Here is a 24,641-nt window from a genome sequence, read left to right on the forward strand (position 1 = left end):
ACTTTAGTGTAAAGCACTGATGATAATACAGCTTTTATTCAATATTTGTACACACTATTTACAATGAGATTTACACAAAGTTCCATTATTGAGATTTACTGAATTTGAGTCATACATCCTTTGCTTATTTTCTTTTAATGCATAACTTATGCTTATTGATGGAAACTTTCGTGCACAGGACTGGCAATTTGGTCAGGCATTATGTCTCGTAAAGTAAACACACAGTGACATTAATAAGGAAACCATGTTCATCCTAACCAAGTAACCTGTGCTATGAACAGTTAGGAAATTCAGCTCAGAAAGGAAGATCACAGTGCCTGGCACACAAGAGTTCTTCCAAAACAATGGGTGACATACATATGAATATACCCAACAATTCATGCACTTAATGGAATATTGTAGGATTGGGCATTATGCTAAACTCCTGCAAATATTCAAAATTCAGAAATTTCTGCATCACTTCTTATTACTGTAAAACTCACAATCTGAAACATATGACTATACAGAGCAGTTAAGGGACCATTAGTGACTAGCTCCAGGCATGGATGTATGGTGAAGGGAAAACCGGTTACAGGTCACCATGGATGGAGCTGTAAGGGAAGCACGACCAACACCAGTGGATGTAGGATGATGTGAAGAGAATACAGAGGCATGCATGTACACTGTTCATATAGTACAGTATTTATGTATGGATAAATGTGAGAATTATATATAGTCCTGGAAAATAAAATGGGATATATATTTGTAACTATGTGAAAACAGATGAGAAGAATATATTGAATGAAGAAAGTTAACCAGTGTAGTTTAACCTGATAAAGCATACTATCCAATATATAGTGCATCTGTAGTGTGAATAAAAGGAGTACATGCAGCTGCTGAGTGATGGAGAAGGTAGAGGTGATATATTTTATTTATTTATTTTTTTTTTGTGCATGGTGGTTTTAATTCATGACAGCTTAAAAGAAAATTAAGATAATGATGATGGGAATGGAAATGACAATAGTGGCCATATAAGAAATCTATCCATCAAAGGTGCAAGCAGCACTGAGTTGAATTGAAGATATGAGTGATTTAATGGCAAGTGTAGTAGGCTGTTTGGTCGTCTTATGTGAGGATTCCCTCCTGCACATAATTTCTTTTTGCAGCCTCTGTGAAATATGTAAGGACAATAATACTAAACTTGGAATCTACTCTGAATGGTTGGTGATAATGAAGGTATAATTTTAAATAAGGATTTCCCTTATGCTTTCTATTTCTTGACTCTGGCCTCTGAAAATAATCTCAACATAATTTCAAATATGTATTACTTGGTTCACCACCTCTGTTGTCACATTGCTAGAGCCACTACTAACAGATCAAGATTTTAACTTTGTCTTTAATGAGATTCCCACCTTTTCAATGACTCCTATAACTCTATCAGTACACACAATGAACAGTCCTAATGAAAGAAAATAACAATAATGTGTAATGGCACAACTGCACCTTCATAGCTCTTATGAATGCCAACAAAATATATTTTTGTAGATATAGCAATACATAGGAACAACAACTTTAACGTAACATTTAATCTGCTCTTCTTCTAATACCACTGAGAATATCATATGTACATTCCAGTTGAGCCTCACTGCCACCCTTTCTCCACCACATGATCTACCAAGAATTCTTAGCACCCTGTATACATTTGGCTGGGCTGGACAAGTGTGGGTAGCTGTGGCGAGAGACAGTAGCTGGTGTGAATTTTTTTTTTTTACTTTGGGTATGACATAATGAAAAAATAACTCAGTCCAACCAGTCACTTAGCACTGGCTGTATCTTACATACCCAAACGTAATAATTATACCAACTTGTTTTACAGCTGTTATCTTGTGAGGTAACTGGCTGCTGTCCTGGGGAATTTGATCATGGTCATCCCCTTAAGGAAGTTGTCAGATATAGGAAGATAGATAAATAGTATTGAATGAATCAGGTAAGTAGGTCATGTGCATATTACTTATAAAAGAGCTTAATTATGTGGATTGAACATCAAACCAACCAAACAATGTGGAACAGTTAATTCTCTGAGACCAAGGAGTCTGATAAAACATTATATGAGCCAAAATGAATTTTCACATATAAATTCACAGGCATGTGTTTTGGTGACTGAAGCTGCAAAAAGAAAACTGCTTTTGACTATCTTTGATTAATGCATTGACCATACACATCTTATATCCATAATATATGCATATCAAATAACCCAATATATTGGAAAAATATTGGCTACAGACTCTAAGCATATAATCATCCATTAATCTTTTAATGAATAAAAATAAAAGCATCATTAACAAGCACATACATACTTGGAATGTTGTTATATACTAACCTACCATCACTCACCTTGGAACATGTTGGAGTCATTGTGTGGACCCTGCCTTAGATTACATCAACACCATAACAAAGGCATACAAGCTCTTCATACTAATGGCTCAGAAATGCTTCATCCATCACATACCTGCTGGTTAGATGCTGTGAAGATACGCAGCAAAACGTCTGCCTATATGGCTCCTGTTATGACTAGACACTTGCAATGAAGAAATAATAAAGTACAACTAGCAAATCTTTCCTAGCTAGGTATGTACAGTCTTGTAAATACTCACTGCAATAACCTAACTATACAGTCTTGAGGAGTTGAGACAATATAAAAAATACTAATAAAGAGTGATCTCAGCTGAGGAGATCATTGATGTCTGAGGATGTGAGTGGGCGGACAGGGGCTGGCGCGGGAATCATGGTCATGGGCCTTAAGGGGGCCATCATGGGGGCAGACTTGAAATTGGAAGCCATTTGGTTCATACTTGGTGGTCTTGGTTGAGAAGGAAGGAGGTTATCAAAAGCTCCCAAGTTCAAAGACATGGGTTGTGGTTGTGACTGTGGCTGCTGGTGAGGCATTGGGGAGGCCCAGGATTGTGGCTGTGTAGGAGAAGTAGCCCAAGAGTTCATGGTTCCAAGAGGCTGCTGTGTCAGGTTAGGCCTCATGCCATAACTTAATCCTGTGTTGCCTAAGCCACCCATCTGTCCAATTTGCTGCTGTGCCCCTGGAGGGCTTGCTATCATGCTCAGATTAGAAGTGATGAGGGAGGATGTGAGATTGGAGGTCTGTGAGGAGGAAGAGGAAGGTTGAGTGTTTTTGGTGATGGTGGAGGAAGGTGCTGGAGGGGAGGGAAGGAGTGGAGGCTGCTTCTGGAGGCCCTGCTCCTTCATCATCCTGTAACAGGAAGTGACAAATCAGTTACCTAAGGTGTTACAAATTAATTACATAAATACTCACACAAAATCTTTCTCAACACTACCAGTAACTTTATATCTTATGATAATATGAAATGGTAGAGTTCTACATTGAAAATGAGGACAATGATTAAACATGGATCACTCGGTGAAACATACTAGTCCATTCCAACAGTACTGAGGTTGTAAAAGGGTATAACTAAGCTGATTCCAAGAGGTAAGAATATTATCATAGCTTATATAAATGATTCATCATTATCTTCATAATTTTGAAAGATTTCATACACAACTACACAAGTCAACTGTGTTTTCAGTCAACGGCAGCTTGCCAACTCCATGGTCTCCACCAGCTTCCCTGTCTGGGCCTGTATGTCTAAGGTTCTTCTGGATAACTTCTTTCTATGTTTTCTTGGAGTGATCTCTAAAAAACCTTCATGTATAATTGCCATAACCCATTATACATTCTTGGGATAAAATTCAGTATAACCTGTGTAATGTTAATATGATAAATTTCCACTTTATTACCTGTGTTTGTCCTGCATGCTGAGTGGGGCAGTAGTAGAGGTAACATCTGTCTTTGGCTGCTGAGTTTTGTTGCCTGCTGGAGCTGGTGCTGATGATGACACTGCAGGCTTTAGAGAGGCAGATGAGCCCCCTCCTCCAGCAAACTGATTCAGTCCAAGACCAGCAAACATATCAGTAGCAGCCTCTGCAGGACTGACAACTGAGCCATTGGCAGTAGCTGTGCTAGCTGTGCTAACTGTTGAGCCTGAAGCTAAGCTGGTTGGCATAGCCATTTGTAGTGCCCTGAAACATTATCATATCAGATAGACTTTCAATGATACAGTGTATAGTTGAATTTGGAGCTTGTTTACTGGTATGTAAGGTTTGTAACTCAGATATTTCAGTTATGAATAACAGGAGTATGTAAAATGGCATGGTGGATACACAAACACTAAGTGGCTGCAATGGGTGTGAAAGGAAGCCTCTATTAAATATAAGGATAGTACTATAATACCTGAGAGAAGTGGGATATGAGAATGGGGTGTGCAAGTGACTTATAATGTTCTCTCTGGAAGAAGCCCTTTGCCTGTCTCGTTTCCAATATATAAAAAAAATTGAGACAGTAGGAAGATAACACTTACTTTTGTTCATCCTTGATAGAGTTGAGTTGTTCAAGTTTGATTCTGTGTTCTGCTTCTACTTTTTCTGTCATCTCCTGCAAGAAAAACAGAATGAGGAACCATCATCTCATCACTAACAATAAGTTGGTTTCACAATCTTTAATCAAACCAAAGTCAACCCCATTGTCAAATCTAAATGATATAGTCATTCACAATTTAAAAGTTAACATGAGAGGTACTTATTTTTAATCACGTGTGATATCAGCAACAATGTGATTCACAGTGGCTTCATCATTACCTTTATGAGGCTCATGACTGATGAATGCTGGGTAGGGGTAAGAGAGTTCTCAATGCTCAGTGGAAACAAGAAGGGCAACACCCTGGTGGCCAAAACTTCCTTGGAGATGCCCAACTTCTTGTGAGTCATTGCAACCTTGAAGATTCCTGTAGTGAATACAAATGATTAAGTGACCTGTCAATAGCCTCAAGAGAGAGATTTGGAAAAATTTAGTAGGTAATATTGTTACACCATCACTCCTCCAACAAGGTAGAAGGCGAGGGTGAACTGTGTATGGCGCAGACATGAAACCAGACAAAACATTTCCCTAGGTTCAGCTCACACTCCAACCCTCATTATTTCAGTAAGACTCAGGAGAGAATACAACAAATGTGAGATTTTTATATAATTAAATATATAGAGAACACCTACATCTAATATCCTTAACCTAGTACATGGAAAAACACAAAACACTATCACCATTACTTGCGATTCATGCAGTCACGCCTAAACCTGGTATCACCAACTGCCAACAGGCTTCACAAGTACAACTTAAGTAAAGCAATTTACCACCAATATACCTAATCCAGTTACAAATACACAAAATGCTAAATAACTCTAGATAGAAAAACCCCAGCCAGACCCTACACTTGAGCAAACTTAACGTACAACACCGTAGAGTAAGTCCTGTCCATGATGCGAGGAGCACAATCCGCACCACCACCACCAGTCCCGATCTGCTTCTGCCTGCCAAAACCGTCTGGTGTACCAAGTAGACATCAAAGTTTCCAGTTCCCATATTAAATAAACCAAATTAATTCCACTACGGCAGTTCCCCACTAAACACAATAGCAGTCATTACCCAGAATTAATTGTTACTTTCCTCTAAGGGCAGTTACCTGGTACCTCAAAAATCATAATTATATTTACAATAAGTCTCAAGGTAGTTCCCTATCACAATATCATATTCAGGAATATTTTGTCTGAGTTCCCCCTTTTGCAACTAATATTCTATGATAAGACCACATTACCAGATACAGTTCTTCATAATGGGTTTTTATTCAGCTGCTACTTTCTCTTGAAAGAGTAGCATTTATTAGATTTCCTCAAAAAGTTTTTTGAACTTATTAGATTTTGCTTAAGAAAGTTGAGCATATTTTAAAATGAAACTTGATACATTTTGTCTTAAAACGTTCATGGAGCTCTTTATTCCTTAGCAGTCCATGAAAATGACAAGCTAAAGAAGCAATGACAATACACAATACAATCCTGAGTCTAGTGGTGTGAGGAGCAACTCACCAATGATGGCCATGATGACAGGGGACTCCCGAGAAGGGATCTGCTCCAGGAAGGGGAAGATGTCATCCATGACCAGCCAGCGATCCAGGTGCTCCAGAATCTTGCCCACAGACACCAGACAGTTCACTCGCACCTAAATGTGTGACACCATTGTAATCACATATGACCTTGTAATATCAATGATAGTTATAACAACAGCAATATAATCCTACGACCTCATGTCAAAGGTGGTAATTATAACAATGCTGATGAACATTTGCAACACTAAACTCTAAACCCCACTCACAATAAAAGATGTCACAAAGTAATCTTAGCCTAAAAAGAGAGAGAAAAAAAAGTTACAATTACTGAATCTGCAAGTGACTAACAACAAATACATCATCATCTAAATTATTTTCTGTAATTGTTCCTTCTTATTTGCTGTCAAACTCTTGACAATAAAGGTTACCAGAGCTATCAAGCCCATATTACAGCTCTTCAATTTCTATCTTTCTACTTTATAGAGATCATCATCTATTCCACTCCTGTATATCTTGCTTATCACTTCACTCACAACCATTGTCTGCAGGTTTCTAAACATTGCAAGGATGCACATTATTCTACTTCCTCATCTCTAATTGTGTGATGTTTCCTGCACATGTCCCATGAAAGTGGCAGGTGAGTTGTTAAAACCAAAAGCTTACTGAGAGGTATCCTGTAGCCAGACAAAGTTTCTTGATCTTGGGCAGCAGAGCGTTCTTCATAGCATGACTCTCCACAAGGGCAGCACACGAGGGTATCACACTCAAGCACAGCTCCTGGATCTGTTGCATGTCACACTCCAGGGCTCGGTACAGCAGTGGCAAGACATCACCGCGCACGTCCTCTGGTGGTGTCTTGCCTAACAGAAGCTCCATCTTTTGCATCAGCTGCAGCATGATCTGTGGGGCAGCAGAAAGGGGTATGTGTGTGTGTCTGTGTGTGTGTGTGGTGAGCTGGGGTGGTGCATCTGTTAACAGAAAAAGGTCAACAAGAAAGTAGTGGAGAAGTAGATGGAACTTCTCACTGGTGTTGTTCCTTCTTTCTTGCTCACCTGTGGTGGGTCAGTCATCTTCATGATGGGCTTGAGGTGAGGCAAAATGTGTTCCACATACTCCTCCCGAGAGGCTCGCTCTGACATCAACAAGATCACTGGCAGCACAAATGGCACCATGGTGGTGTTGACACACTCCTGCATCAGGCTTGGCACCACCCTGACTCACAAAATTGCAATAAAATAAGACTGGATATTGGTGCCAGTATGAATAATGAAACTCATCTGTAAAATATCACATACAGAACTCTGCAAATCTTACCTCACTATCAGTTACAGTCCACTCAGTCCTCAGCCTACTCACCAAAACTACTGAGGTTAGAGGAGGGACTGGCAAATGTGAACCTGATTTATTCATATGCATATTTTCTTTCTAATAACCTTAAATATCTTCACTTAAATTCACTTTCAATCCCCCAAGCAACTCTTCAAACACATAATATAGTGAATATAATCATACAGGAACAATGAGGAAAATCAAGAGCAAGATCTCCAAAAAAGAGAAGTAAAGGGAGGCAGAGTACATGGGATGGAACCCACCTGAGGACACACACACGATGGGGAAGCTGAGGAATGATCTGAGGAAGACTTTTGTAGAATTGAGATTTCTGCATGTTGTCCCATTGGAACATCTGGTCCAGGTAATTCAGTGTCTTCACTCCCACATCCTCAAAGTAAGAGATCTGAAAAAAAAGAGAGAGAAAAAAAATGCAAATATCATGCACACTGTGGCTCTCCTGCTTCCTTAAACCCTACTTACTAAGGACATGACAGAACACTGCTGTGATTCATTGCTATGGGATCTGGAAGAAAGTCTACAACTTGTGTATAGTAACTTAGCACATAGATAATGCCAGGGAAACTTTGTCTGATACAAGTTAATACTCACTTTGGAGAGCTGGAGAGCATCAGGACGTAACTGTGGTGTGGCATGCAGCAGCAGCCGCACCTCCTCCCTCACACCCTCAGGAATGTTAGACAACTGTAGTGTGTTTGTATTCTTTAACTATGAGAGAGAGAGAGAGAGAGAGAGAGAGAGAGAGAGAGAGAGAGAGAGAGAGAGAGAGAGAGAGAGAGAGAGAGAGAGAGAGAGAGAGAGAGAGAGAGAGAGAGAGAGAGAGAGAGAGAGAGAGAGAGAGAGAGAGAGAGAGAGAGAGAGAGAGAGAGAGAGAGAGAGAGAGAGAGAGAGAGAGAGAGAGAGAGAGAGAGAGAGAGAGAGAGAGAGAGAGAGAGAGAGAGAGAGAGAGAGAGAGAGAGAGAGAGAGAGAGAGAGAGAGAGAGAGAGAGAGAGAGAGAGAGAGAGAGAGAGAGAGAGAGAGAGAGAGAGAGAGAGAGAGAGAGAGAGAGAGAGAGAGAGAGAGAGAGAGAGAGAGAGAGAGAGAGAGAGAGAGAGAGAGAGAGAGAGAGAGAGAGAGAGAGAGAGAGAGAGAGAGAGAGAGAGAGAGAGAGAGAGAGAGAGAGAGAGAGAGAGAGAGAGAGAGAGAGAGAGAGAGAGAGAGAGAGAGAGAGAGAGAGAGAGAGAGAGAGAGAGAGAGAGAGAGAGAGAGAGAGAGAGAGAGAGAGAGAGAGAGAGAGAGAGAGAGAGAGAGAGAGAGAGAGAGAGAGAGAGAGAGAGAGAGAGAGAGAGAGAGAGAGAGAGAGAGAGAGAGAGAGAGAGAGAGAGAGAGAGAGAGAGAGAGAGAGAGAGAGAGAGAGAGAGAGAGAGAGAGAGAGAGAGAATTAGCACAGGGATGGGCATGATATGGCCTATCAGCCAAACTCAGCCAGATAAAAGCTTTCTGTGATCCACTGCATGCAGAAATAACTAGCCAGCACATGTGGTTAGGAATTGATTGTATGAACTAATCATGTATGAACTCAAGAGTGGAGCACCAAGTCTGGTAAATATGATGCTTTACCTCACAACAGTTTCTCTTGAATGTGACACGTCTGATAAATATGATGTTTTACCTCACAACAGTTTCTTTTGAACGTGACAAAGTCTTGGTGGTTTTGGAAGACGGGTCGTCCACTATTGAAGAGGGCATGGATCACCACACCCAGGGAGAAGAGGTCAGCAGCAGGGTCAAGGGTGTGGGTGAGAGCATACTCTGGAGCCAGGTAGTCCAAGGTGGGCTGACAGATGGCCTGGCGGTTGGGAACATACTCCTCAAAGGGCCAAAAGGGCTGAGAGAAAAAGAACAATATGCTTATCACCTGTACAATGTTCATACAGATTAGCTTGAAAATGGCAAAGAGAGGATGATAAAAACAGTTATGAGTATCAGTAAAGTATACTGTAAGTTTGAAAGAAGACTGTAGGAGATGTTCTGTAAATGAAGCGTGAAAAAACCTTTGGAAGTGGTGTGTGTCGTGTGACAACAGTGCTCTGGGTGTGCAAGGTAATGGACATCTTACAAACTACAAAGAACATCTCTAGGTAAGGAAGGATCATGGAGGATCACTGCTGGCTCCTCATCTAATACTTAAGAATGCTAACTTTCAAGTGACTCTTAATGAAGTATTGCAGAAGCATCCTACAGTTTCGTATCAAAGATAATAGTAATTTAGTTACAATTCGGATAGAAAATAACTTTGACCAGTGACATTTTTTTACAGTCATATTAAGAAGTTACTTTTTTATATTTATCTCCTGACCTTCCTGAACCCCTGTATATTACGAGAGTGTGCAGTTATCACCTGCTGGTCAGCAGGAGACTGGTTGGCAACACAGAAGTCAAAACCAAAGAGTTTCCAGGCACCTCGGTGGTTGAGCACGATGTTCTCCGGACAAATGTTGCGGTGAACGATCTTCACAGAGTTGTGCAGGAAGGCCAGCCCCTCACTCACCTGCCAGCACACACCAAAGATGACACACTCCGCTCATGACACACACCAAAGATGACACACTCCCCTCATGACACACACCAAAGATGACACACTCACCTCATGACACATACCAAAGATGACACACTCCCCTCATGACACACACCAAAGATGACACACTCCCCTCATGACACACACCAAAGATGACACACTCACCTCATGACACATACCAAAGATGACACACTCACCTCATGACACACACCAGAGATGACACACTCACCTCATGACACACCAGAGATGACACACTCACCTCATGACACACACCAAAGATGACACACCTCACGACACACACCAAAGATGACACACTTGCCTCATAACACACCAGAGATGACACACTCACCTCACAACACAACAGGCCTCGTCCCTCACCATGTACACACACACACACACACACACACACACACACACACACACACACACACACACACACACACACACACACTCAAACAAGTAACGTTACACATTCAACACAATACAAACTGACACCAAGGATGGATCCATTGAGCAAATGCTTTTCGTCTCATCAACTCCTCTCCTCTAACTGACTGTCTTCAGCCCCTCTCTCACCGCCGCAATGTTGCATATCTAGCTGTCTTCTACCGCTATTTTCATGCCAACTGCTCTTCTGATCTTGCTAACTGCATGCCTCCCCTCCTTCCACGGCCTCGCTGCACAAGACTTTCTTCTTTCTCTCACCCCTATTCTGTCCACCTCTCTAACGCAAGAGTTAACCAGTATTCTCAATCATTCATCCCTTTCTCTGGTAAACTCTGGAACTCCTTGCCTGCTTCTGTATTTCCACCTTCCTATGACTTGAATTCCTTCAAGAGGGAGGTTTCAAGACACTTATCCACCAATTTTTGACCACTGCTTTGACCCTTTTAAGGGACTGGCATTTCAGTGGGCATTTTTTTTATTAGATTTTTGTTGCCCTTGGCCAGTATCCTTCCTACATAAAAAAAAAAAAAAAAAAAAAAAATGAGCAGCACTTGTCAATGAAACAATAGGATTTGAGCTGCCACAGTAACACTTCACCAAACACAGGCAGAACCTTAGATGAACATGCTTACCAACCCTGCCGAGAAACTCAACCCCACAATAATGATACTTTTTTGAGTGTGTGTACAACAGCCCTTCCCTATCATGATCACATCTCTCCTAGTGCTGTCATTACCATTCACCACATTCTGGAAATATTCTCATTTATTCTTTTTAGCATCTTCATATACTTCATTAGCAATTATGCCTCTGGATCTCTCACACTTGTGTACTTTTAAATTTTTTGGATTCCCTCACCTGCATTAGACCATATTTGATCTCCACGTCATAGAGCTTGTAATCCCGCAGCTGTGGTGGGAGCGGAGTGGGGGCACTGTCAGTATTGCCGAGAACATTGGCCAGTGAGGCAAACACTGGTTCTGTTGCAAATGCCAGGGAATCTCGTGACTCTTCCAGAGGATGCTGCACTGTCAGTACCTGAGGAATATGAACAAAGAAAAGCCATCATCACTGTAATACTTCTGGACACAGTGGAGTGAGTGACCTCTCTAACTTATAAAATAAGAATGAAAAATGATCTAATGAAATGAACAAAACTGACATTACTGTCATTCAGATAATGAGCCATTCCAGAAACACAAGTGATATGACACATGTATAATGTAATGTAATGTAATGTAATGTAATGTAATGTAATGGGCATGTAATGTATCATCACTCATTCCCTTGAAGGAACTTGCAGCTCTTTACTGTTGAGAAAGGAGAATCTTCTGCAGAAATGAACACGCTTGTGAACAGTAATGTGGCAGTGTGTGTGTGTGTGTGTGTGTGTGTGTGTGTGTGTGTGTGTGTGTGTGTGTGTGTGTGTGTGTGTGTGTGTGTGTGTGTGTGTGTGTGTGTGTGTGTGTGTGTGTGTGTGTGCTCACTCATCTTAGTATATTGCTAAGCCCAACACTCCTCTTCTACAAGAGCCATTCCTACCTGTGGGTGTCTGAGCCGGGTGAGCTGTGACACCCCTTTCCTGAGACGGTCTAGCATGGCCTCCCGCTCCTGTTTGTCCCAGCGGTCCAGGATCCGCTTCTCAAAGACAAAGATTGCTGCATCTTGCTTGGTGGACTTCTTGTGGCCTTTGTACACCTTCCAAACAAGGCCTGTCAGTCAGATCCTTTGCATTAACAATGGGTCAATAAATAAAAATTAAGTTGGGGATTAAGAAAAGGACATCATCAGCCAAATGGAAAGTAGATCACCTAATTAGATGAACAATAATGTGGCAGCCACACTATTGCCTTCACACAAATGCTCTCCACTGAGTGCACTCTTCCCCATAATGAGTATCCTGGCATATGACATAGTATACTACATTTCTGTGACAGTTTCCTCACGTGGTCTCATCACCAAGGTCTGTCCCTCACCTGGTCCTGCTGAGGCCACATGGGCAGTGGCCTCAAATTCCCGAGTTACTGGGTTGCCTGGGAGGTAGTTGGAGACCTGAGAGGCAATCTGCACAGCATTTGACACAGCACTGGTGGCTGCACTGCTCATACTAGAGCGCAGCTTGTTGAGCATTGACTCCATGCTGAAAAGGTATAAGAACCAGGATGGAGAAGCAATATAAACACAAGAAATCCAGGTAAAGGTAAGGATGTAAGTAGTACACATTTATCTGGAAGGTTGCAACTAAGAGATATTTGTTGTGACATTTTGAAGCTAAAGTCAGAAAAGATGCACTGCTCTGAAAAAATAAAAGTTGGGGTGACAGTCATGATCTGGTAACTAGCCAGAATAGTGCATCACATGAGAGGCTGTACAGAAGCAGAGACATCTTAGAGTACTATCTTTTTCCATAAATCCCTCACAACAATATTGTTCACATTTGTTTACAATGCTTGGTTGAGGTAGCCTAGGCTGACAATCTTATGTATTATTTTCCATTGATACGATTAACTTCCAACAGGTAAAGTTAAGGTTTGAAGTACCTATGTATTCCAAACAGTAAGATATAAAACATCCATGTTGTGTATTGAGTGTAATTGCAGTAATAGCAAATAAGAAAACCTGCAGCACTAAATGACACATATGTGAGCAATTGAAATTGGCACGCTAGTCCATGTGAGGCTCTGCATCTAGCTAGTAAGGAGCCTGTTGGCGGGCTCAGTAGCAGGGGTGATGTTGTGTGAGAAAGGAGGGAAGTTAATGCTGCCATGGATGTTTGACTCTACATTATAGCAGGTGTTTCTGTGAGAGGCACCCGTCTCTTCCATGTGGATGCTGAGGCTTGCGTTCTGTGCGTGAGTTGCAGAGAGGGCCTGTGGACAAGTAGTCGAGAGTCTGTGGAGCAGGGTAGTCTCGTACAGGTGGTGATAGAGAAGACAGGTTCAAGAAGAGAAAGCAAGTGCACACTGTGTCTTCATCAGTAAAAAAAAATGGTGTATGGTGTATTAGTGTGTGCATTACTGTAATAATTTGCAGGGACAGTATTGGTGTCTTTGTATGGGGTTTGTGGGTGTATCTAGTTGCGAGGTGGACATAGCAGTGAGACAGTGCAAGTAGCTAAAGTGTTTATTTTGTGTGCCTTCATGAGACAATTGCTACACAAGTTGTAAACAAGAACATGTTCTGCTTTCCCTTTTTGTATCAAACTTGGGAGGAGGTCAGTGAATGTTTTCTTCCTTTGGCAGAAGTATCACAATTTTATTTTGTATGTAATGAGTGTTATCTTTGTGGTGAGCCCAGATGGTGACAGTGAGCAGCTATGAAGAGGATTTCTGGTTGGGATGATAATTCCCTTTCCTAGAGAGTTCACCTCATAACATATACTATATACCCATGAAGTAAACAATGTTACTTGACTGGAAAATGTAATTCCTTTTACTAGAGCGGGATGACTACAATTCAACGCCACCATCAAGAGCAACAGGTGTCCTGGCACCTTCATTCACTCTGCACCATCTGGGACGTGTGCATCACATGAGTAAAGGAATCACTCACTGAACAGTGCATAATGGTTAATGTGACCTCCACCAGCACCTCATTGATCTCAGGACAACACACTTGATGGTGACCTAGTGTGGCAGCAATAAAATCAAAGCTCAATACAACTAACTCAGGTCTTGGTGACCATCTCAGCCATGGGAAGGTGTTGGCTGCATGTTGCTGTGCGTCCTGCCAGGGGTCTGATTCCTGTGTACTCTCCTTCATGACTACCTTTTGGATTAATTTCAGTTTCAAAGACACTGCTCAAGGGGGCATGACAAGGAGCTGTGACTGTTATCATGCAGGGCAGCAGTGAGGGGGAGGCAAGAGAAGGACAACTCAGAGTGTGCAGGTCTGCCAGTCTTACTAAACAAGAGACAGGACAAAATTGTATCAGCTAGACTGGAGAGTTTACCTTGAGCTGAACATTTAGGTCAGGCAAACATGATAACAATGATGCATGGTGGGAGTATGGCAGAAGTGTGGAATTCGTCTCTTCAGTGCCCAGCCAGGCCTCCCCGCCCCCCCCTCACCTGTGACTCGGCCAGGCCAGGTGTGCCAAGACCTGCCCCGTCCCTGTCTGCCAGCCACGCCCACACCCACTCTCACCTCGTCCGTGTGATGCCTCTCTCTCCTTATAATGAGCTCTTTCTTACTGGAACACCGCCACCAAGTCTCCTCCAAGGCGTACACGTAATACCTAGGCGATGTGTTGACACTCGGCCACCAGACACTTGTGGGTTTTGGGATTTCCGACTTTGCAACGGCGCGTCCTGGTGTGTTATCTCATCTCATTTCTCTCACCACAGCGTGGAATAGAATAAACAGATAAGATAATGAACCTTAAAAATAATTGTATCTCTATGATGTATTTGGAACGATGATTCAGTGTAAAAAAAAATAAACAAAATATATAATGAACGGAGGAAACCATGGAATAAATCTCTCATATCCTTAAGTTGCCCCAGAGCTAAAATGATCATTCAGTGTTATAGATTTGCGAATACTATCGATGTAGATATAATGAAATGAGGAAGCTGACTGAGCTGAGGTTCAAGAGTGAAAAAAAAAGAGCTTCTTCATTAAAGACACACACACACACACACACACACACACGACACGTGTGTGTGTGTGTGTGTGTGTGTGTGTGTGTGTGTGTGTGTGTGTGTGTTATTTTTTTTTTTTATATAGGAGGGACACTTGCCAAGGGCAACAAAAATCCAATAAATAAAAAAAAGCCCACTGAGATGCCAGTCCCATAAAAGGGTCCCAAAGCGGTAGTCAAAAATTGAAGGATAAGTGTCTTGAAACCTCTCTCTTGAAGGAATTCAAGTCATAGGAAGGTGGAAATACAGAAGTAGGCAGGGAGTTCCAAAGTTTACCAGAGAAAGGGATGAATGATTGAGAATACTGGTTAACTCTTGCATTAGAGAGGTGGACAGAATAGGGGTGAGAGAAAGAAGAAAGTCTTGTGCAGCGAGGCCGCGGGAGGAAGGGAGGCATGCAGTTAGCAAGATCAGAAGAGCAGTTAGCATGAAAATAGCGGTAGAAGACAGCTAGAGATGCAATACTGCGGCGATGAGAGAGAGGCTGAAGACAGTCAGTTAGAGGAGAGGAGTTGATGAGACGAAAAGCTTTTGATTCCACCCTGTCTAGAAGAGTGGTATGAGTGGAATCCCCCAGACATGTGAAGCATACTCCATACATGGACAGATAAGGCCCTTGTACAGAGTTAGCAGCTGGAGGGTGAGAAAAACTGGCGGAGACGTCTCAGAACGCTTAACTTCATAGAAGCTGTTTTAACTGGAGATGAGATGTGAAATTTCCAGTTCAGATTATAAGTAAAGGACAAACTGAGGATGTTCAGTGTAGAAGTGGGGGAGAGTTGAGTGTCATTGAAGAAGAGGGGATAGTTGTCTGGAAGGTTGTGTTGAGTAGATACTTGGTAGATGGAAGAATTGAGTTTTTGAGGCATTGAACAATATCAAGTTTGCTTTGCTCCAATCAGAAATTTTGGAAAGATCAGAAGTCAGGGCGTTCTGTGGCTTCCCTGCGTGAAATGTTTACTTCCTGAAGGCTTGGACGTCTATGAAAAGACGTGGAAAAGTGCAGGGTGGTATCATCAGCGTAGGAGTGGATATGACAAGAAGTTTGGTTTAGAAGGTCATCGATGAATAATAAGAAGAGAGTGGGTGACAGGACATAACCCTGAGGAACACCACTGTTAATAGATTTAGAAGAACAGTGACCATCTACCACAGCAGCAATAGAACTATGTTATCCCCTTATGCAGATTGTGACTAGCTTGTACAGCACATCCTGGTTTGGTTTGCCTTCATCTTCCCTTGTTATTTATCATCTTATCCAGTTGTGAATCCATTGTACATCCTTCGCTGGTTTGCCTTTATCTCCTCGTCCCTGGGCGCCAGTAATGGGGAAATGATAAGTGAACATTAACAATAACACAAACATAATTCATAAAACAGTTAAAAATAGATATTTAAATAAACGTAAACTAATCGAGCTGAGAGAGAGAGAGAGAGAGAGAGAGAGAGAGAGAGAGAGAGAGAGAGAGAGAGAGAGAGAGAGAGAGAGAGAGAGAGAGAGAGAGAGAGAGAGAGAGAGAGACTGCCAGGAAAGAATCGCCCCAACATAATAAACCATCAAACCAAAACAAATCAGAACAGAAGAAAAGATGCAAGAAGCCTTCAGACGAACACGTGGCAATCCCTAAATAAACGTGAACTTATGAGTGTTCTAAATGACATAATTAATAAAAGTGTTGCTCGGGAGAGAAACATTTTGGAGGGAGTGAGAGTAAAACCAGGCCACCGTTTATCATACTGTAATGTCGTGTCCTTGTGGGTAGTGCACAGGTTACATCAGTACGGGGGGCATTACTATTACAGGGAGAGGGGTAGGGATGGAGCCCTCGCCCGGGCCATCCGCTGCGAGACAAGCAATGGTCGCCTAGTCCTTTACACCTGGCTAGGGGTCACTTTTGTAATACCATCATAACTTGTGATATATTAGTATGTTTATTGATACAGCTGTCGCTCCTCTCAGTCCTTACAAGACAGTATCGACATACAATTTTTCATCTAGGTAAACAGACACGGGTATCTTGGTTCTCTTGGCGTACAATCAACATTCATGCTTGTCTTGTCTGTCCTCTGTCCTCATAGTCACGTGAAGACCCAGTTTCTGCTTGTGTCGTCAGGCTGGCTAGTGCTCACCATCAACACTGCCTGCAGCACTGCAAGTAGCACGTAATACATCACGGTCTCTTCGCCTCGTGCATTACAGCGTCACCTCTCACTTCTCGCTGATATTGCCACATTCACCAATTTTTGTTCTTGATCTTAGAGTGAGGATAACGCTGGTGGATATATGCTGACCTCCATATTTATCAGATGTTATTTACATTTTTCAATACTATAATTATTTTTTTCGATTCGTTCAACATAGAAGGAAATCTGCGGGATAACATCTTACAAGGGGAACGTCGACCAGGCCTTTATATTATACTCTCGTGTCTCCCTGCGTGTATATGTATAATTATAAAGATGAAAACAAGACAGGAGACAGACAGCACTGGCGTTGTATACAAGCTTATTCCAGTGTGGGAGGAAGGAAGGGAGGGAGGTAAGGAGGAAAGTTACATAACCGTACTTCAGACTGAGGCCGTATTCTCAAACGCAGTGTTTTTCTCATTAGGATTATTTTTCAAAAGCCACAAGATAATTAACAGGGTCCTTATGTGTGCTTTTTTTTCCCCTTTTATGGTACATGATCCTTGTTTGACTATCACTAAGAGCATGAAAACATCCTAGGACACTCCATTGAACTGCACTACAGCCTCTTAAAAAGTGGTAGAGATCAGATCCAGAAACGTTTAGGAATACAGAACTGAGGGTGACGATAGGTCAAGGGGACGAACTGCTGCTGCCTTGTGTGGATCAACTTATTTCTTATCCTTTTTTCTTTTATGATATCAGCGGCGGGGGAGGCAGTCGAAGTGGTGATGGGTACCAAGAAGAGGAGGAGAAGGGAGGAGGAGGAGGAGGAATACGTGTTACAGAGGGAAGACGCAACGTGACTTTCTAACGTGCTACAGTGTGGTGACATTTAAACTGTTTGTACATTGCAAGTCTACAGTGAGTCGAAAGGGTGAGGGGCTTTACTCTGGTGGTGGTGGTGGTGGTGGTGGTGGTGGAGAGAGAGAGAGAGAGAGAGAGAGAGAGAGAGAGAGAGAGGAGAGAGAGAGAGAGAGAGAGAGAGAGAGAGAGAGAGAGAGAGAGAGAGAGAGAGAGAGAGAGAGAGAGAGAGAGAGAGAGAGAGAGAATACATTAGTCATAGAGTAACAAAAATAGCAGTTTGCTCTCTCTCTCTCTCTCTCTCTCTCTCCCCTTTGGTCATTCAGGCACATAAGAAAGGAGTTGGATGGGGAGGGGAGAGAGGTGGTGACTGCAGCGAGAGGGTGGTTAAGGGGTTAAATGGGAGAGGAGTGGCCGCTCGCACGCACTGACACACACACACACTCACACACACAGATGCCCCCTGGACACACTGCACACTTAATAGGCAAATGAAGAACGGCAGTGAGGGTTGTGAAGTGCACATGAAAATACGTATAGGCTTATCTAAGAGAGAGAGAGAGAGAGAGAGAGAGAGAGAGAGAGAGAGAGAGAGAGAGAGAGAGAGAGAGAGAGAGAGAGAGAGAGAGAGAGAGAGAGAGAGAGAGAGAGAGAGAGAGAGAGAGAGAGAGAGAGAGAGAGAGAGAGAGAGAGTGTGTGTGTGTGTGTGTGTGCGTGTGTGTGTGTGTGTGTGTGTGTGTGTGTGTGTGTGTGTGTGTGTGTGTGTGTGTGTGTGTGTGTGTGTGTGTGTGTGTGTGTGTGTGTGTGTGTGTGTGTGTGTCACTGTCGGTTGTCGTCGGGGTCAGTGTCGGGCAGCGATGGTGGGCAGTCTGTGGGCATTGGGCTGTGTGGAGGTCTTGCGGGCGGGCAGGCGCAGCATCCTGGCAAAGGCGCGGCGGGAAGTTGTGGTTACAGAGAGGGTAGAGCACCGGGTTGAGCGCCGAGTTGAGGTAGCCGAGCCAGATGGTGGCGGTGTACACGTGCGCGGGCACGCAGGTCTCGCACATCGCCATGATGAGGAAGAGGGGTGAAGTAGGGCACCCAGCAGGCCATGAACGCCCCAACAATCACCCCCAGCTGCCGCGCCGCCTTCCGTTCCTTCACCAGGTTGACGCTGCTCTCCACGCGCCGCCCCGCCCCGCCGCTGCCACCACCGGCGGCACGCTTTCTTCCTGGTGCCGTTGGAGGAGCTGCTGGAGGCGTGGGCGCTGGAGTGCTGGCCGCTATTGTCGAGGCTGCCAAGGCGCCAGCTGCTGTTCCACTTCTGGTCCCGCGGCCGCTGCAGCGAGGAAGCAGAGGGGTCCCAGGTGGAGTGGGGCCGCGTGCTGCTTTGGTAGCAATGTATGTGATTCTGGTGCGGTCCCAGGCGGTTATTGTTCACCTGACGACGCAGAGACTGCTGCTGCTGGTGCTGGTGTTGGTGCTGCTGCTGCTGCTGCTGCTGCGAGGACTGCTGAGAGCCCTGCGACTGCTGTTGCTGCCTGCTGTTGGGAGAAGTGCTGGCTGTAGAAGTACTGCTGTGTTGGGGGAAGTGTGGCCAGAATCCTCGGGTAAGTACTCCCACGCTCACCACCACGCCAGAGAGAGTAGGAACAGTCGTGGCGGCCCGGCGACACCACAGTCAGGCTGCAGAACTGACTGCGTTCGCCGGAAGTGGTGGTGGTGGTGGTGGTGGTGGTTGGGGTGGTGACCGTTGTGTTGGGGGGAGAGGTTGTGATGGCAGGAAGGTGAGAGGAAGAGAACTGGGCGTTTACGGGCAGAAGGTGGGGGGACGTGACCCTCCTCGCTCTGCTTCGCTGCAGGAGTCCGTGGGAATATCGTGGCTGGTGAAGGGGACGCGGCCCAGTGCCTGGCGGGTCTGCACCTCGCGGAAGATGCGGCAGTACAGGTACAGCATGAGCGCCGTGGGCAGGTAGAAGTTGAGCGCTGCGGTCACGGCCTTGAAGGCGGCACTGTTGGAAAACTCAGTCTCGCATACGTGTGGTGGGTGGTGCCTCACGCCGCCGAGGGCCAGGTGGTGCCACGCCAGCACCGGGCACCAGCCAGGCTGTCGCCGCGGTCCCACGAGGCGCCGATCATGACCCAGGCTCGCCGCCGCGTCCGTCGCCGCAAGTATCGCAGCGGCGCCGTGATGGACCAGTAGCGGGTCCAGGGACAGGATCACCAGGTTAAAGATGGAGGCGGTGGAGGCCGTGTAGTCTGCGGCCAGCCAGAACTGACACACCGCCAGGCCCAGGCGCCACTCACCTGCCGGGACCAACACATGTACATATTTAAGTCTTAACCTGGTTAGTGACGTGCACGCGCGCGCACGCACACACACACACACACACACTACACACACACACAACACACACACACCACACACACACACACACACACACACACACACACACACACACACTTAATTAGGTCTCCTGGCCCTGCGTCACGTGCACCTGCGGGGCCTCATCAGTGTGCTGCATTGCCCAAGTTTTACCTGTCCCCTCGCGTGACAGGTGACAGCGGAGGTGCTTTCCACACTGCCATTACCACAACTCTTTGGTGCATCAGGCGCCCTCCCATTACGCCTCTTCCAATCACTGTGACGCACGCCTCCCATTACTCCTCTCCTACTATAATCACACCCTGGTCCCCTCCGTGAAGCCTCCCTCCCATCGTACCTTTCCCAGCACAGTCGCATTCCTCTTGACCCTCGCACCACCCATGGCACACCAGCACACACACACACACACACACACACACACACACACACACACACACACACACACACACACACACACACACACACTCTCCACCAGTCTTGCCGTCAGAGGCCCATGCGAAGCTCTCCCCCTCACGCCCCTGCCAGCTCACCCTTACCCATCATGGCGTAGGCGGCGCTTATGGGCATTACGATGACTCCCACGGTGAGGTCTGCGGCGGCCAGACTCATGATGAACAAATTGGAGACCTGAAAGAGTGGATGACTTTTAGTATTTTGTGGACACGTCTATGCAATCCTTACTTTCCTTCCTTCTTCTTTCCCTTTCTCTCGTCCTCCCTCTTTTGCCTGTCTCCCTTTATTCTCTAGTCTTTTTGTAATTTCTCCCCTCCTCCTCTCTCTCTCTCTCTCACACACACACACACACACACACACACACTGACCCACCGTCTGCAGTCTTTTTTTCCGTCCTGATGGCGTGGATCACAAGAGCGTTCCCGACGGCGGTACAAAGAGCCAGCGTGTAGAGGGCGAGTCCCGTGATGGCCAGCAGTCCCGGACTCCACTCGTCCGCCTCATGCCCCGCCCCGTCAGCCCACCATCCGGAGCCTTCCTCGCCTTCTTCGTACAGCGTCACGTTGTGGTTCGGTTCCCCAAGACTCTGGTTCCAGGACGAGGCGGTGCTCCAGGGTGGCGCGTCACTCCAGCGGGATACAGCAGCGTCCCAGGAGACCGTCGTGGCCACGCGGAACTCGAGCAGGCCACTACTACCACCCTCCTCGATGCCATACTCCACTTCCCCGACGTGGCCCCTGGGCGTGGACACATGGGGCGGTATCCGGGGGCGGCAGATACTTCGGATACACGGCGTAGGAGTACTTGAAGCCCTTAGTGCCATTGGAAGAGTCGTCCGCTGATTTGAAGGGCGTCGTGTCAATCTCCGCCACGATGGAGGAGGGCGGGCCCATGGCGACCCCTTCCAGCCCTCACGACGCCTCGGCCCCACTCTTCACCGCCTCTCCCATGTCTTCTCGGCACAGCCCACAGATTCTTTCGCCCTGCCCACTCCTCTCTCTCTCCATTCTTCCATGATTAATCGCCTCGCCGCGGCGTCGCCCAGTGTTGGCAGGGGACACGGAGGCGTGGGGATAAAAGTGCCACCACGCGGGTCTTTCTGACAGGAACAGGGGACTACAGCCAGGCTACTCCACGGCGAGAGCCACGAAATAATTAAACTTTCCCCATCTTGGTAGAATTATGGCTTGTGGCTGTCTAGTTTGGCCTCAAAAGTGTCTGATTCTTTATTAAGCGACCATGCACGTGACGCGCTATGGAAGGATACAGGCAGCTTCTTGCATCGCTACTAGCTGAGGTTATTCTGCGCAACACCACAAGGGAAACAATAACATCACCGGCCTCATGACGACTGAACTCACCACAACAGCAACCTACAAGACCAACTCTGGCATCGCTTGTCACTTTCGTCGTCGTCGAAAGAAGAGAAGAGAACAAATTCCTCTGACGTGGAGCAGGCCACCTCGAGGCGCCGTAGAGCACCAGAGGGTTCGTGGCTCTTACGACGAGACACCAAATGACATTACAGCAGAAAAAGACTGACGAAGAGGAACGATTCCATTTCTTCCGACCTCAGCTTCCGTGGCGACGAGTGGCGGTCCGCACACCTGCCGGGAGACGTAGGATTAGAGGACGGCTGGCGGGGCGGGAAGAACAAAAGGGAAAGGATTGATTAGATTGATTTAGGTTCTTAAGACGGCCCAACAACTAGGTTATTGCCACAAAAGGACGGGAGGAGAGAAGGAGGGAAAGGAGGAAGAGAAGGAAGTAAACAATAAGAGATGGAGGTTAGGTACGTACCTTTTATCACCACAGAAGATTATTGATTACCTAAAAATTCCCTCTTGATGGATCACGGAGAGCAGCTACTCCGCGGTCAATGCTAAGCCGCGGAAGAGGAGCACGGACATCGAGACAAAGCTACAGTGCAGTGGCGGGAATGAACGAACACACTTAAGAGAGTACACTCAGGGCGTCACTCACTCATGATCAGAGGGGTTCAATCGACTTGTGTGAAATTTCAAACCCCAGGCAAACAACGAATTCTGTGACTCTAATCCAGTAATTCGCAAACTGTGCTCCGCCTAATTTCCTAGATAGATATGTGTTCTCAATCTGTGCCTTTTTTATGTGCCTGCGCTACACTTGCTATTGAATTGGAGCGCCGTCAAAGTTCTAGATGTACCTTTAATGCGGCACTAAGCAATAAAGTTTGAGAACCACTGCTCTAATCACTGGAAAGAGAGAGGAGGCTTTTTTGAGAGGCACGTGAATTACGACAGGATGGTGATTCTAATTTCCTATGCACTTCACTAGAAATTCGAAAACTGCGCATCTCATGACTGCTTTGAAGAGAGAAGATACGTAAGATGGAAAGAGGAAAGAGAGAAAGGAAAAAAAGAAATGAAATAAATGAGTAAAGTACCTGACACTAAAAGGAAGGAAGTACAGAATGAACGAGAGAGAAAAATAGAAAGAAGAAAAGTCAAAGAAATAAGGAAGGAAAGGAAAAGGTGAAGCACACAATTTAAGGGAGGAAACCATTTTCATACATAAGATCGTAAGAAAATAAAAAAAAACTGCAAAAAAGGCCAATTGAGCTACACAAGGCAGCTCCTGGAAAAAAAAGAAAAAAAGAGAAAAGAAAAAGAAAATGAAAGCCAGTGAAAGTAGAAAGGAAAGAGCAAGCGGCAGCCCCACAATGACTAGCCATGCATGAGTCAGCTCTCGACCTGAATGTTTGAACAGTCGCCACTCAAGGTAGTCAAGCACGAGACTCGTTATCGCCACCACTCATTGCTTTGACGCGGAGCCGAGGATAAACCTCCTGGCCAAAAGCAGAGGTTCCTCGCCAGGAGGGAATAGAGCTGTGCATCAAAGAAAGTACGAAAAGCTGCTGTTCCGATGCTTGTTACGAATTATGTATGTACACTGCTTCCACGTATTAAGGCATGCATTCTTAAACTTCTCGTAAATATGCTGTAGTGGAAGTTGCTGAGGCTTTCAAGGGTGTCTATGATTCTGGGGATAATTCATCAGTTTCTACGTTGTCAATAGGGACAAAAAATTCGACTGATCTATTCTGTAAAGTCTTAATGAGAAATCTAAGTGAAGAAGACGTAGGGCCTCAAATCCTTAATATATATAAAAAAAATTATCGTGAATTTACTTGTTTTTATCTTGAGTTCTGCAGTGCCTGGTGCTTCAACACAAAGTAAGAACAAATAGCAACAAACAGATCTCTTGAATCTTCGTGATAAGCTACGCTATTTGATTAAAGCAGAGATATAGAATAGTAAATAGTGGAACAGCTGAAGGAGATGCAACCTTGAAACTGTCAATGCGTACACACGAACGAACACTCCAATGACTCATATCGGATCTCTCTCTCTCTCTCTCTCTCTCTCTCTCTCTCTCTCTCTCTCTCTGATTTACACACACACGAATGTATAAAACAAACACAAGCGCAAGGAAAAAAGGAAAAGTGTGAGAAAAGAAAGAAAAGCCTGGATGTACAAGTGGTCTTGCAATTTTGATTTCTTTTCTTTTTAGTTTATTTTTCCGAGTTTTTTCTCTGCTAATCTTACGTTCGATTCAAGTGTGTGAAAAATATTTCACTACAGAGAGAGAGAGAGAGAGAGAGAGAGAGAGAGAGAGAGAGAGAGAGAGAGAGAGAGAGAGAGAGAGAGAGAGAGAGAGAGAGAGAGAGAGAGAGAGAGAGAGAGAGAGCTATATCCACATCTGTTAATCTAGAACTTGCTTAAAAATACACACAAAAAAAAGATAAAACAAAATATCCACTACTGTAGTATGTTACACTTGAATTTCAAGCAGCAGCGAGGCAGAGGTGTGG

General features: G+C 44.8%; 2 protein-coding genes across 3 annotated transcripts in view; both read right to left on the bottom strand.

The window, feature by feature from the left end:
- Positions 1-20: 20 nt before the first annotated feature.
- On the bottom strand, positions 21-14,641 carry LOC135103876 (SCY1-like protein 2). Of its 2 annotated transcripts, none has more exons than XM_064010795.1 (15): positions 14,483-14,641; positions 12,313-12,476; positions 11,879-12,048; positions 11,195-11,374; positions 9,713-9,862; positions 8,984-9,199; positions 7,923-8,039; positions 7,574-7,716; positions 7,034-7,193; positions 6,645-6,881; positions 5,962-6,094; positions 4,684-4,829; positions 4,407-4,480; positions 3,787-4,068; positions 21-3,241 (listed from the first exon to the last, which is right to left on the bottom strand). In XM_064010795.1, the coding sequence occupies exons 2-15, from the start codon at positions 12,473-12,475 to the stop codon at positions 2,701-2,703; spliced, it is 2,712 nt and encodes a 903-aa protein (XP_063866865.1). In that variant the 5' UTR covers position 12,476; positions 14,483-14,641; the 3' UTR covers positions 21-2,700. The 2 variants fall into 2 exon arrangements, with proteins under 2 accessions (XP_063866865.1, XP_063866866.1); XM_064010796.1 differs by lacking the exon at positions 14,483-14,641 and adding an exon at positions 14,407-14,426.
- A 4,035-nt stretch (positions 14,642-18,676) lies between these two features.
- LOC135103278 (histamine H1 receptor-like) overlaps positions 18,677-24,641 on the bottom strand; it is a 7,303-nt gene continuing 1,338 nt past the window's right edge. The window contains 9 exon segments of the mRNA XM_064009321.1: positions 18,677-18,907; positions 18,909-19,034; positions 19,036-19,384; positions 19,764-20,052; positions 20,055-20,154; positions 20,156-20,256; positions 20,872-20,978; positions 21,157-21,720; positions 22,658-22,740. Coding sequence (XP_063865391.1) covers positions 18,812-18,907; positions 18,909-19,034; positions 19,036-19,384; positions 19,764-20,052; positions 20,055-20,154; positions 20,156-20,256; positions 20,872-20,978; positions 21,157-21,720; positions 22,658-22,740 — 1,815 coding nt within the window. The 3' untranslated portion in view covers positions 18,677-18,811.

Source organism: Scylla paramamosain, chromosome 9, assembly GCF_035594125.1.
Source record: "Scylla paramamosain isolate STU-SP2022 chromosome 9, ASM3559412v1, whole genome shotgun sequence".
NCBI classification, from domain to species: domain Eukaryota; kingdom Metazoa; phylum Arthropoda; class Malacostraca; order Decapoda; family Portunidae; genus Scylla; species Scylla paramamosain.